Source organism: Heterocephalus glaber, unplaced genomic scaffold, assembly GCF_053883595.1.
Source record: "Heterocephalus glaber isolate CG9 unplaced genomic scaffold, H.glaber_assembly_v1.0 deba00001504, whole genome shotgun sequence".
NCBI lineage: Eukaryota > Metazoa > Chordata > Mammalia > Rodentia > Bathyergidae > Heterocephalus > Heterocephalus glaber.
Window position 1 is genome coordinate 74,099,212 of NW_028258324.1, and position 12,424 is coordinate 74,111,635.

General features: G+C 51.1%; 1 protein-coding gene across 1 annotated transcript in view; it reads right to left on the reverse strand.

The window, feature by feature from the left end:
• The window catches only part of Tcaim (T cell activation inhibitor, mitochondrial), a 43,252-nt gene that overhangs the window by 3,263 nt on the left and 27,565 nt on the right, over positions 1–12,424 (reverse strand). Inside the window, exons 6-10 of the mRNA XM_004835071.4 lie at positions 9,198–9,320; positions 6,310–6,407; positions 6,107–6,198; positions 2,543–2,775; positions 1,855–1,986 (exon numbers count right to left, since the gene is read on the reverse strand). Of these exons, the coding sequence (XP_004835128.1) occupies positions 1,855–1,986; positions 2,543–2,775; positions 6,107–6,198; positions 6,310–6,407; positions 9,198–9,320 (678 nt within the window). The remainder of the gene's footprint in view (positions 1–1,854; positions 1,987–2,542; positions 2,776–6,106; positions 6,199–6,309; positions 6,408–9,197; positions 9,321–12,424) is intronic.

Below are 12,424 nucleotides of genomic sequence, written 5' to 3' on the forward strand. Positions count from 1 at the left end.
TCTCCCTGCACAGAAATGACGACCAGGACTATCTGTTTCTAAGCTGGAGCTCAGCCACGCCACCCCCCGCCGAAGGCGAGCCCGGCCTCCGGGTGCCCACACTGGCGATGTGGCGCTGCTGGCAGCTACAGGCCCCACTCCGCAGTGTCAGCTGCACGGTGGACGCCCTTACATGGCCGTGCCCGACAGCGGGGTCGGGGAACAGGAAATATCCACTGGGCCACGCTGAACCCAGGGTTCGAGGACCCATGCCAGGGCAGTGAGCAGCGTGTTTTCTAGGCCTGGGTGACCCTGGGCACTACACCCTAGGGAGGAGCTGCAGACGGGGTCCTGGCAGCCTCAGGGGAGCTCGGTCCCAGAGGGCAGGCAGGTGATGCTGCGGGCCTGGAGCCCCAGATGTCAGACCGAGGGAGGTTTCGCAGCTGCTCTCTGTCAGGCACTCGGAGGGCCCTGTGGGTGGGCACCCCTGCTCCCTTCCTCGTGGAGCGGGGCAGCTCTGAGCTGGTTTCTGCTTAAATCACTTTGCAAGACACGTGCAGGACAAAAGTCGCCGAAAACTCAGGAGAGGCTGAGGCAGGATGATCACCTTCAGTTCAAGGCCAGCCTAGGCTACATGGTGAGTTCAAGGCCAGCCTGAGCTACACAGCAAGACCCTGTCTGAAAAAAACAAACAAAGTCCCCCCAAGCCACCCAGACACTTCACCCAAGGAAAGAGGGAATCGCCACAGCTCCGGGGACCTGAACCAGGTGGGAGCACAGAGCGGAGCAAAGAAGGGGCTTCGGGGTATCTCCTGCCTGTGGGGCCCCTGCAGGGGTGGGGGAGCAAGAGAGGTGAAGGGAGCTGCCAATGCCCGGGGGGGGGGCCCTCCCTCCGTCTGGAGCTGGGGAAGGGCAATGGAGTGAGGCAGGGTGGAGGCTGGCGGGGCTGGCGCAGGCCTGGCGGGGGAGGTGAGGGCACAGCCTGGCAGGAGCTGCAGGAGGAATCCGGCCGGGACGGAAGTTTGCCGAGCCAACCTGCTGGGCTCGCAGCCTCTTCGCTTTCCTCCTTCACAAACTAGAAATGAGCCGGAGCCAGAAAGGGGCAAGGGACAGAGAAAGCGCTCCTGAGGCCAGTGCATGGGGGCCGGGCCTGGACCCCGCCTCCACCTGTCCTTGCAGCTGGCGACCAGAACGTCACCCACACTCTCAGAACAGGAGACCCTGCTGTGCAGGGCTCCTCAGAGGCCCAGAGCCCGGGCTGCTGGGGCCTCTTCTTGGGTGACTCGCAGCCCCTTAGGCCAGTCGGAACATCTCTGAACACTGAGGACTCCCCTAAGGAGCTCCTGGCTCTGCTTCTCGCCGTTCTTTCCCACCGGAGTCTTCTCTCACGCCCTCGTCCCTCCCGCTCCTGAAGCGAATTCTGTGTGAGAACCCTCGCTTTCCAACCTCAGCCCACGCGGTGACATAGCTCAGGTTCCTGCTCAGGAAGCAGCCGCCTCTCGCCTCTTGTGGGGTGTTGGGAGCACCTGCGAGTCCGGCAGCTCCTACAGGCTTGATTTTGGCAGTGCCAGGCAGGTGCTCTACCACCGAGCTCCACCCTGGCCCTTTAACATGGTCTGGTACCGATCGACTCCCAAACACGAATCCTTAGAGGTCAGACTGAAGCCGGGCGAGGTGGTGCACGCCTGTAACCCCAGCATCCAGGGGGCTGAGGCGGGAGGATCGCTGAGTTTGAGGACAGCCTGGGCTCCATAGTGAGTTCAAGGCCAGGATGAACTACACAGTGAGACCTCGTCTCAAAAAACAACAAAAACAAAACAAAAAACCAGAAGTCAGACAGAATGCTGTGACTTCTCGGAGGCTAACGGTACTCACTGTTCCTTTCGCTTCAAGTTTTCTCTTGCCTGCTGGGCTCTGGTGAGAATAAACCACTGCAGATTTTCTGGGTCACAGAGCGTTGGGATGTTAAAATGCCCAAGTTCATGAAGGCTTGGCGCGTACCTGTCACTGAAATAAACGGACATTAAGGGAAAAGCTGCTGGCTCCCTCCGCGCCCCATGAGGAAATGTTTTATTGGTCTTTGAGTAACTGAAAAGGATCACCAAGGAAATCTACCTTAAAACTACCATACAGCGTGGGGCTGGGGACAGCTCAGTGGCGCTGCACCTGCCTGGCAAGCACAAGGTCCTGAGATCGATCCCTAGTACTGGGGAAAAAAAATACCAGATAGCAGCACTGATACCCCAAAGATACACTTTACAGGGACGGCTGCTTCCAAGCCCTGCACCAGAGTCTGTGTCCCATGAGCTGTGAGTGGGTGGAGGAGGCACTGGTGCCCAGTGCTCCACAGCAGAGTGTGCGGACAGAAGGGCTGCTGCACACCTTCCCCGGAACTGACCGCATGTGAACACCGTTATAGAGATTCAGTCCTCTGCTGTGTGCAGAAGAGAGCCGCTAACACCCTTTGCTGCAACCCCTACGAACCACACACTGAAACACCAGCCAGTGCAACGCGCTCACACATGCAGCCCATCACAGGGAGCGTCCTGTCCCCACCATTTACCTGTTGAGGGTCATCTGCAAGCCCCGGAGACTCTGAGGGTGGAAGGGTACTCTGCTTTTCAGCAGTCGGTTGTAGAACACGTCGAGGAGAGAGTAATACTCTTCAAGGGTTAACAGTGGCTGCAGTTCTTCAATATAAACAACTTGGATGCCCCCTAAAAGCCCGCTTATTTGGTTTTCTAAAAGCACCAGCTTTCTCCGGAGGTCAAAATAACTTGGCAACCTTTCAAAAAGCTACACAGTTAAAAAAAAAAAAAGATAAGACATATTTAGTTTGTGTTATTGTAATATTTCAACTTCAGGATTCCAATAAATGGAATTGAGAAAATCTAAGAAAATCTCAGGCTGGGGATTTAGCTCAATGGTTCTGCACTGCCTGCCCTGCAAGCACAAGGACCCAAGTTTGATCCCTGGTACCAAAAAAAAAGAAAACTATTCTCACAGAAGGAAAAGACTTCATAAAATGCTAGAAATACTAACATTTCAAACGAACCACCCTATGTCCAGGGATTTTTATATAGGAATTGAAGAGATTGATGGGGAACAAAAAGGAACTAAGTCCAAAATAAAAATAAGTCTGAACTGCCGGGCATGGGGTGGTGTCCTGTGATCCCAGCACTTGGGAGGCTGAGGCAGGAGGATCGCCAGGAATTCAAGGCTAGCCCAGACTACAGGGTGAAACCCTGTCTTAATAGGTCTTAAGTACTAGTATTTAAATATTCAAGTAGAAATTTTAAACTTGTTTAGAGTGATTCAATGGAACAGTAACTTCCATTTACTTTTATTTTCTTGTTTCGAGACAGGGCCTCGCTCATGCAGTTCAGGCTGGCCTCAGACTCATGGCCATCTTCTTGGCCCATTCTCCTGAGTTCCAGGGCTACAGGCATGCGCCGCCATGCCCGGCTAATCAAGCTTTTAGAAATAGAGTACATGCATGTACTTCAATTTCAAATCTATTCACTCAATATTTACTTTCTTTTTTTTTTGGTACCGGGGATTGAACTCGGGTCCTTGCGCTTGCACAGCAGGTGGCAAAACTCAGTATTTACTTCCAATCAGCTAAATGTGATTAAAATACCAGTATTACAGGGCACCCACTGTACACTTCAGCAATGGCTCAGATACCCGCAGTGCACAGATTGCGCTCCTGTCGGGCCTCGGGCTTGGGGTGCACTGAGACAACCCTCAAGTCCAAGTTCAGCCTCAAATGCCATGTGGGCGATGGATTTGGAGGGCTCCAGTGACCCAGGAAGTAGACGGACAGATCGCAAGCAGGGAACAGGGTTTAGGGAAGGTGGCGGGATGCAGGTTGTTCTTGGGGTAGAAAAAGCAGGTTCAAGAAGAACCAGGCGCTGGGTGTGGCTGAGTGGGGTGAACGCCGGTGAGGGAGATGGGGCTGACAGGGAGCCAGTTTCTACCAAAAGCTGCCGTATGCAACCTGAGGAGAGGAAGGCATCGAAAACTCTCCCGTATTAACAGCAGTAACAACGTAAGCATGCTGCAAATTACTGGTAATCTAGTTACTGCAGTTTCTGAAAAAAAAAAAAAAAAAGACTCCCTACGTTTTTGATTTTCTTCTCAGTTGGTTATTCATGTACAGATGTTAAGTACATTTAAAGAACTTCTTTTCCTTTTGGAGTCCTGGAGATTAAACCCAGCGTCGTGTGGATGCTAGGCAAGCACTCTACTACTATTCTATGTCCCCAGCCCTTTTTATTTTTATTTTGCCCAGGCTGGCCTTGAACTTGCAACCCTCCTGCCTCAGCCTCCCAAGTAGCTGATTACAGGTGTGCACTTCTGTGTGTGGTTTACAAAACTTTTAATCTTGAGGTAACTGTGGATGCACATACCTTCCACCCAGTTCCCCTCCAATAACTCAGGCCCTCAGTTTTACGCTATCTTATCAGTGTTTGGAGCCGCCACCAGCAACACAGACTCCCGTCAGCTGCAGGCGACCCCCTCACCAGGGGTCTGCTCTCCGGGTTGCGGCTTTATAACCGGAAGGGCGACAGGAGGGGGCTGCACAGGGCGGAGCCCGGCAGCCTGGACAGCGCCCCTCCCCTGCCCTCCCCTCTGGCCACTCACAGCCCAGGGACAGGTGCCCCCCCCCCCCCCGCCCCGGCTCAGAGCAGGTCTGTGCGGAGTGCAGCTTTTCCCTGCCTGTACTCTGCAAGAGTGCCGAGCACATGTGGCTGGGGGCGCATGGCAGCAGCGCGCACCGAGCCTTCCCATCTGGTCAGCAGGCGGCCACACTGTGCTGTGTGCTGCGGCCTCGCACAGGCGGGCTCGGTCTCTGCCCTCACAGCCCGTCACCTGCTACTCCCTCGGGGCCCACACCAGTGTCCTTCATGTGCTCCTGACCTGTCTGTCCTCTTTGTGACATGTCTTTTTTTGTTTTTGGCACGGGGAATTGAACTCTGGACCTTGCGCTTTTGAGGGAAGTGGCAGAACCACTGAGCTATATCCCTGGCCCTTTTCTGGGTTTGTTGAGTCAGGGTCTCGGTATGTAGCCCAGGCTGACCTTGAACCCATGTCAGTCCTCCTGCCTCTGCCTCCCAGTGCTGGGATTACAGGTGTGCACCACCACGCCCAGTTGTGTGACATCTTTTTCAATCTTGTACCATTTTCCAGTTGGACTGGCCATTATCACTATTTTACTGACGAGTGCCCAAAGTCCTTTGTATTCTAGACACAAAGTGTTCGTTGGATATGTGGCTTGAACAGGTGCTGCACGGGAAGATGTGGGTGGCAAAGGCGGGTGTGGGATGGTGTGTCCCAGTTGTCTCTGGGGCTGCAAATTACACTGGGACGAGACAGTACACACTATCAGGAGTGCAGAAGTAGACATCTGTGTATGCGAGGCCTGGGGCGTGTGCCCGTCATCCCATCTACTCAGAAGGCTGAACTAGCAGGGTTGCCAGGGTCACACAGACTGTCTCACAAAAGACTCAGAACATTAAAACAAAAAGGTTATTTTGGGGGACTTTCTTAAACTTAAAATATCCCACCATAGGATCTGCCAATTCTCCAGGTGTTTACTCAAGAGAAGGAAAATGTGCCTATGTATTTGTGCACAAACGTTCACAGCAGCTTTGTCTGGGAAAGCCCCAAACTGGCACGACCCAATGTCCAGTAACGGTGAATGGATTCAGACTATGGTCTATTCAGACCATGGCACATCACACAGCAATGAAAAGGAGTGAACTAAATAAACATTAGCAACATGGGTGAATCTCAAAATAAATGAGTGAAAGAAGCCCGATGAAAAAGCCCATGTACTCTACAATTAGCGTGTGTAAATCTAGAAAACACAGTGACAGGCCAGGCATGGTGGCACATGCCTGTAATCCCAGCACTTGGGAGGCTGAGGCAGGAGGGTTGCCTTGAGTTCAAGCCCAGCCTGAACTGCACAGCAAGACCCTGTCTCAACAAACCAAAAAAAAAAAAAAAAAAGTGACAGGCCAAACATTCAGCCCCTTGGGGTGGGGTGCCATCAGCTGGAGCCCCGCCGGTCTGAGGAGCGCAGCAGCAGCAGCAGCAGCAGGCTCGGCGGCGCCGCGCTCACCTTGGTCCAGTGGTGGTGGACGTCCATGGTCCCCAGCATCACGTGGCCCACGGCGCTCACGCCCGAGCGGTCCGTGAAGATGAGCGTGCAGCCTGCGGACAAAGCACGGCCGTATCACGGCCCCGCTGCCTCTCACTGCCCGCCCGCAGGAGACCCCGCAGGGGACCCGCGCCTTCCAGGGCAGGGGGCGGGGCGGGCCCTACCTTTGGCTTTCTGCAGGGTCCCCAGGTCCTGCTGCGCGAGGCGGCCTAAACTGTGCAGCTGGCTGCAGCGGTGCGCGACCCCCCAGCTCCTCTGCCACCTGCGAGCGACACACAGCGTGAGCGGCGCCCACATGGCCGGCCGCGCGTTGCAGCGTTGCACCAGCCGGGGAGGGAGGCGCTGTGCGCCCGGCGAACCCCGTATGTTCGGGTGCCAAAGCTCTGCACTGTTATGCGAGCGAATCATGTCGTTTCTACCTGGGAACAAGACAGCGCCAGGAGGAGCCTGGCTCTACACCCCGCGCTGCTAAAACCAAAACCACCAACAAAACGAAAGACACAAGAGCATGAAGTGTGCAGAAAATCCTTTTCTCTTCTATGTGGTACAACCATGATGATAATTTTGTTTTACACCTAAGTTCTAATTAGGAATCTCAATTGGTTTATCTAATTTTAATATAATCTTACTTACGTGAGAATTTTTTTTTTGGTACCCAGGATCCAACTCAGGACCCTAAGCTTTTGAGGCAGGCGGTGAAACCACTGAGCTAAATCCCCGGTCCAATGAGAATTATTCTTTACATATTCTAATTCTTATTCTAGAGGAAATGACTGATGCACCACACAGTCTAATAAGTGGACACCGAGGCGATGTCACGGCGGGGGTGGGGGTGGGGACGGAACGACACAGGGTGGCTGTCAGCGGTGCCAGGAAGCCCGCCCTGCACCTTGCCAGCTCTGCAGCCTGGAAGAAGCTGTGCTGAGCCTTCCCAGGTTTGGAGTCTGGCACATGCAGAGTGGACACGAGGTAACACAGGCAAGGGATGAGGAGTTCCAGGTGGACTGTCAAGAAAAACAAAAACAGGGCCGGGGATTTAGCTCAGCGGTTTCCCTGCAAGGACCTGAGTTCGATCCCCAGTGCCAAAAAAAAAGAAAAAAGAGAAAAGAAAAACAAAAACAAAAACAAAACTTAAGTTCCTCCCTTAGCCCAACACTAATGCTCAGGGATGTCATTTTTTGATAAAATAAAACTATCTTTAAGAATTTTCCTTTAAATAGTAAAAGAGAAGTAATACAATTTCAAGCTGGGGGTGGTGGTGCACATCTATGATCCCAGCACTTGGGAGGATGAGGCAGGGGGATTTCCGAAAGTTTGAGGCCAGCCTGGGTTCCATAGTGAGTTTAAGGCCAGCTTGAACTACATAGTATTAGCAAGATCTTCTCTCAAAAAACAAAAGAACACCCTAGGAAAACAAACAATCAAAAACCCCAAAGATTAACATTTATTTTCAATTATTTGAAATTTAAAAGTTTTAAAGTAACAAATGTGCTAAATGCTGTTTAATAAATGATCTTTCATATAGGCCATCAACAATTTTAAAAAATGTTCCCATTTGCTGGGTCTTGGCTCATTTTCCAGTGAGTAGGGAAGCCCTCTTATGTCCGTAGCCCTAAAATATTTGGGGCTCACAGTCCCTCTGCCATTCTTAAAAACTGAGACCCCAAAGAGCTTTTATTTATGTGGGTTACAGCTATGAATATTCGTAGCCCACATTAAATCTGAGAAATTTCTCCACAATTGAGTAAAATAATGCTTAGTTTTTATTTTCTCAATCCAGTCTGTTGATAGATCTTTTTTTTTTGGTACCAGGGATCAAACTCGGGACCTTGTGCTTTCGAGGCAGGCGCCGGAATCACTGAGCTAAATCCCCAGCCCCGTGCTGATAGATCTTTTAAAATTTACACTAGAAAAAGTTACTTTCATGCATATGAACTTGCTTACTTCATACACTTATAAAAATGTCTCTACTGTTGTGTTTTTAGTCAGAAAGTTCACATTACCAGACTGTAGTAGTCCAGGTCCTCAGTGCTCTATGACAAACGCTTCTTCCCCAGCCTGAGGTTGCTGGGATGGGGTGTGGGGTTGTTAGGAGGGGATACCTGCTCACTGGGGTGTGTCCCTCCTGGACACTGTGTGCCTGAGGGGGACACCGGGGCTCCCCTCGCCCCTACTGCCTCCCCTCATGAAGGGGTTTGCTCTGCCACAGAAGCTCTGAAGCCGTGCAGAGCAAACCTCTTCTAAGCCTCTGGTGTTTGTTAGTGTTGGAAAGCTGACTGACAAGAGCCATGCCCGGGGAGGGGGAAGTCCTGTAACCAAAGCTTGGCCTGAAAGCTGTTGATGTGAGGGCAGAACAACTGTAAGCTCAAATCTAAACATTCCCCACGCTGCGAGCCTAAAGGCTTTCCCTGAAGTCTGGGTTTTCTTATGAGAAGGACAACAGTGCTGCTCTGGAGCCCAAAGAGTCGCTGGGTTCAGTGTGAGAAAAGCCAGGAGGAGGCTGGGCCGTCCCTGCAGGAGCGGGGGCCTCTCCCGAATCACAACCTGCCCTTCCTCCCCGAGTAGGGCCCAGGAGCAGGAAGGAAGGGATTCTTCCAGAACACGGTTCCTGCTCCTGCACAGTGGTCGTTTCCGAGCTTCTGCCGCCATGAAGCCCTGTTACTTGACATGGAACAAGAGTACAACACGCCCCGCTCTCTGGTGCCCTCTCTGAACTCAAGCTCCAGCCTTACCCGATCAGGGTATGATTACTTTTTATATATGATGTATAATACATGAAAAAGCATATTTTCCTCACAAACTTATTATATTTAAAGAAGTGTAGCAATTATGCCAAAAAGGCCAGTGGTTAAACCCTAGTTCAGTATTCTACACAAATTAATAACAGTGTTCCTTGGGACAGATGGACATTTGATTACAATCATAAAAAGGCCAACTGAAGAATAATCACCAAAACTTAAAGATGGAAATACACAGCTGCTGGTCAGGTGCACCAGCAGGTCACGCCTGTGTTTCACTCTCTAACGAAGGCGAAGGCTCCCTTCTTTATTACCTGATATCTGAGAGTTGCAACAGGTTAGACAGTTCCTCTTTTAAACGATCTAGTTCTTTTCTAAGTGGCAAACTATTCTTCAGTTTTTTAACAGCCATTTTCCCGTTGTTATGTAACCACGATCTAGAAAGAAAAAAACAGACACACACGATTCAGTCCTGACCTGATGCAAGCACTGCAGCGCTGAGACACACGTGTTACCTAGGGCAGCTCCAGCGCGAAGCTGTTCTCAGCCACCTGCCTGTGAGGAGGCCGAGGGAGGGCTGTCGCGCTGGGCATGTCACATTCTGGTTACAACTCTCTCCATACATTAGACAAAATTAAACTTAGTCGCATCTAGTCTATCACTGGCTTTCTAGCAATAATAAAGTTCTGAAAGTAAAGGTTCTGTCAGGCATGGCAGCCCATGCTTGTAATCCCTGCACTTGAGAGGCCGAGGCAGAAGGATCGCTGCAAATTCGAGGCCAGCCTGGGGTACACGGTGAGTTTAAGGCCAGCCTGAACTACATAGGGAGACCCTGCCTCAAAAAAAAAGGAAAAAGAAAAAAAGAAAAAAAAGAGTACAGATTTTTTAAACCTTTCCCTTATGTTTATCACAACATTGACATAATCTTTGCTTATGCCAGTTACATGCTGGCAAGGGCAGAGCAGAAATCCTGTGTGAGTGAGCAATGCTGTGCTAGAGCTCCTAAGGTGTGGACAGATCCAGGGGTTCCAGGCTGGCGGAGCCCCGCCCTCTTTACCCTAACCTTGACCTTAGTGCTGGGCTCAGGGCTGCCTCCCCTGGGCCAGTCTCCAGGACACGAGGTCCTCCCACACGCTCCCTCCACTCCTAACACCTCCTGCCCCTCCAGGGCCCCCAATGCCCAATTTACATCTCTCTCGTTTTTTGGTGGTACTAGGGATTGAACCCAGGGCCTTTGCACTGAGCTACATTGCCCCTTTTTTAATTTTTCATCTTGAGACAGGGTCTCTAAGTCAATAAATTGTTCAAACTACCTCAACTATGCAGTCAAATCAGCTTAGTAGAAACATGTTCTCTAATCCTTATTTCTCAGACCATTTCCTCAGTGGTCTTAAGAACACATAATATAGAAAGTGTGAAGGGCAGGAGGGGACAGCCAGCCTTATGGCCGCCCTGCCGCGTGGAGGTAGCAGCTACTCGGTGGCTCAGGCAGCAGCTGGCACACCTGGGGGGGGGGATCAGGCACAGCTGTGCAAGAGGAGGCAGACACACAGCACAAGCTGCTCACATCACAACCAAGCTGCAGGAGAGCTGACGTGGCCCTCTTACAAACGTTTAGCAAAGTCTTCAAACTGAAGAAGAGCAGTACTCTAATAGCCGGTTCAACAGTGTTAGATGTCGTGATGGAGAACATTCAGAATAGTGCCAAGTTGAGAATAAATAATCCTGGGAACAACCAAGACATTGTGCACTTACGAAACACACGTATTGTATGGTGAATACTGTGCCATGCTGAGGACACAAGGAAGATGAAGTCCCCACCCTGAAGGAAGATGCAGCCAACAAGGACTGCAGGGTCACGTGGTTAGGACAAGCAAAGAGCACTGTGGGAAGCGATGGAACCCGAGGTGACCCACGACCTGGAGCCGGACAGGTGAGCATGGGGGGGTTCTGGGAGGAACCAGTACCCCATCCCACAGTGCTCGTGGCACTGGGCACAGGACCACCGGGGAGGGCAGGCCCAGACCCGAGCAGCAGGACAAGAACCAGGCACTCACCCTCTTGGCAAGGTGTTCAGGGTTTGATTTAGGACTGGGCAGAGCGATTCACAATCCTTCCTACAACCCTGTAAGGATACTGACAAATATTCTGACCCTCTGCATGGTATGTGGTAAATATCTTCATCTACCTTCATCACTAATATTAGATATTGCATTATAATTTTCCAATCTTTCCTCATTATTAACTGCTCGGGCCAGGGGTTTAGCTCAGTGGTTCCACTGCCTCCTGCCTCGAAAGTGCAAGGTCCCGAGTTCAATCTCCGGTACAAAAAAACCCAAAAAACAAAACACAGCTCAATTTACTTTAAATCATATGAGAAAGTGATGAGTAAATTATCAAATGACATACTAGGTTTGGTTTGAGGAGAAAATGTCTTAAAGTACAGATGGCTGAGCTAGGGACGCAGCTCAGTGGTAGAGTGCTTGCCCAGCATGCACAAGACTCTGAGTTTGATCCCCAGCCTCATGAAAAAAAAAATAGCCGACTGAAACGTAAGTGCATGACTACACATGCATGACCTGGTTTTGGATTCTTCTGGCGGTACTGATGCTTATTGCAGGGACTCACACAGGCTAGGGAAGTGCTCTACCTCTGAGACACAGCTGCAGCACTTGCTTCTGGAATTCTTGCAATTAGTATGGAAAATCCAACAGGTGGAGCTTAACAATTTTTGTGAGCAAATTTTAACTATTTTGTGAGCTACAAATGAAGGTTCTAAACACGGTGTTTAACTCACAACAATGCAGCTATGTATTTCCTAGCTCTGACTGCTGAAGGGGCAGCAGTGACTGAGCATGAGTAGCAGCCAGCTGCTGGCTTCCGGAATCCATTCCTTACTAGAAAGAACTTCAGCTTCCTGGGAAAATGGCTGAAGCTGACTGAGGGCAGAGACAGTCAAATGGGCCTGGACATCTTGAGGACTTGGAAGCCAGCGTACAGGGATGATGGAATCGGGGGACACTACCAATGAACCTGAGAGTGAGGGGAACTATCTGATGGGGAAAGGGTATTATGCAGCCTAAGGGTCTCCTTCAGAGAAGACAGTAACTTTATTGTGAGAACAACTTGGTGCTGCAGTTTGGATCTTGGAAGTCCCAGAGGGGCCCATGTGTGGAAGGCTTGGTCCCAAGCCTGAGGAACCTTTAGGAGGTGGAACCCTGGTGAGGTGAAAGCTTCAGGAGGGAGTGGTCACTGAGGTGCACCCTGGTAGGAGACCCTGGGGCCACTGCTCCTTGATGTTTGTCTCCTGTTTCAGAGACAACAGGAACCATGAGGCCTCCCCTCCACTGTGCCCTCCTGCCAGGATGCACTGTGCTGCCACAGGGCTGGCGCAGCTGGGCCAAACCACAACAGGACAGAAACCTCTGGGACCAGGAGCCAAAACAACCCTTTCCTCCTTCCAAGTTGTCTACCTCAGTGACACGGAGCTGACTAACAGGGAAAGTGACAGGAAATGCTTGAATTAATTCAGAGGCTGCAA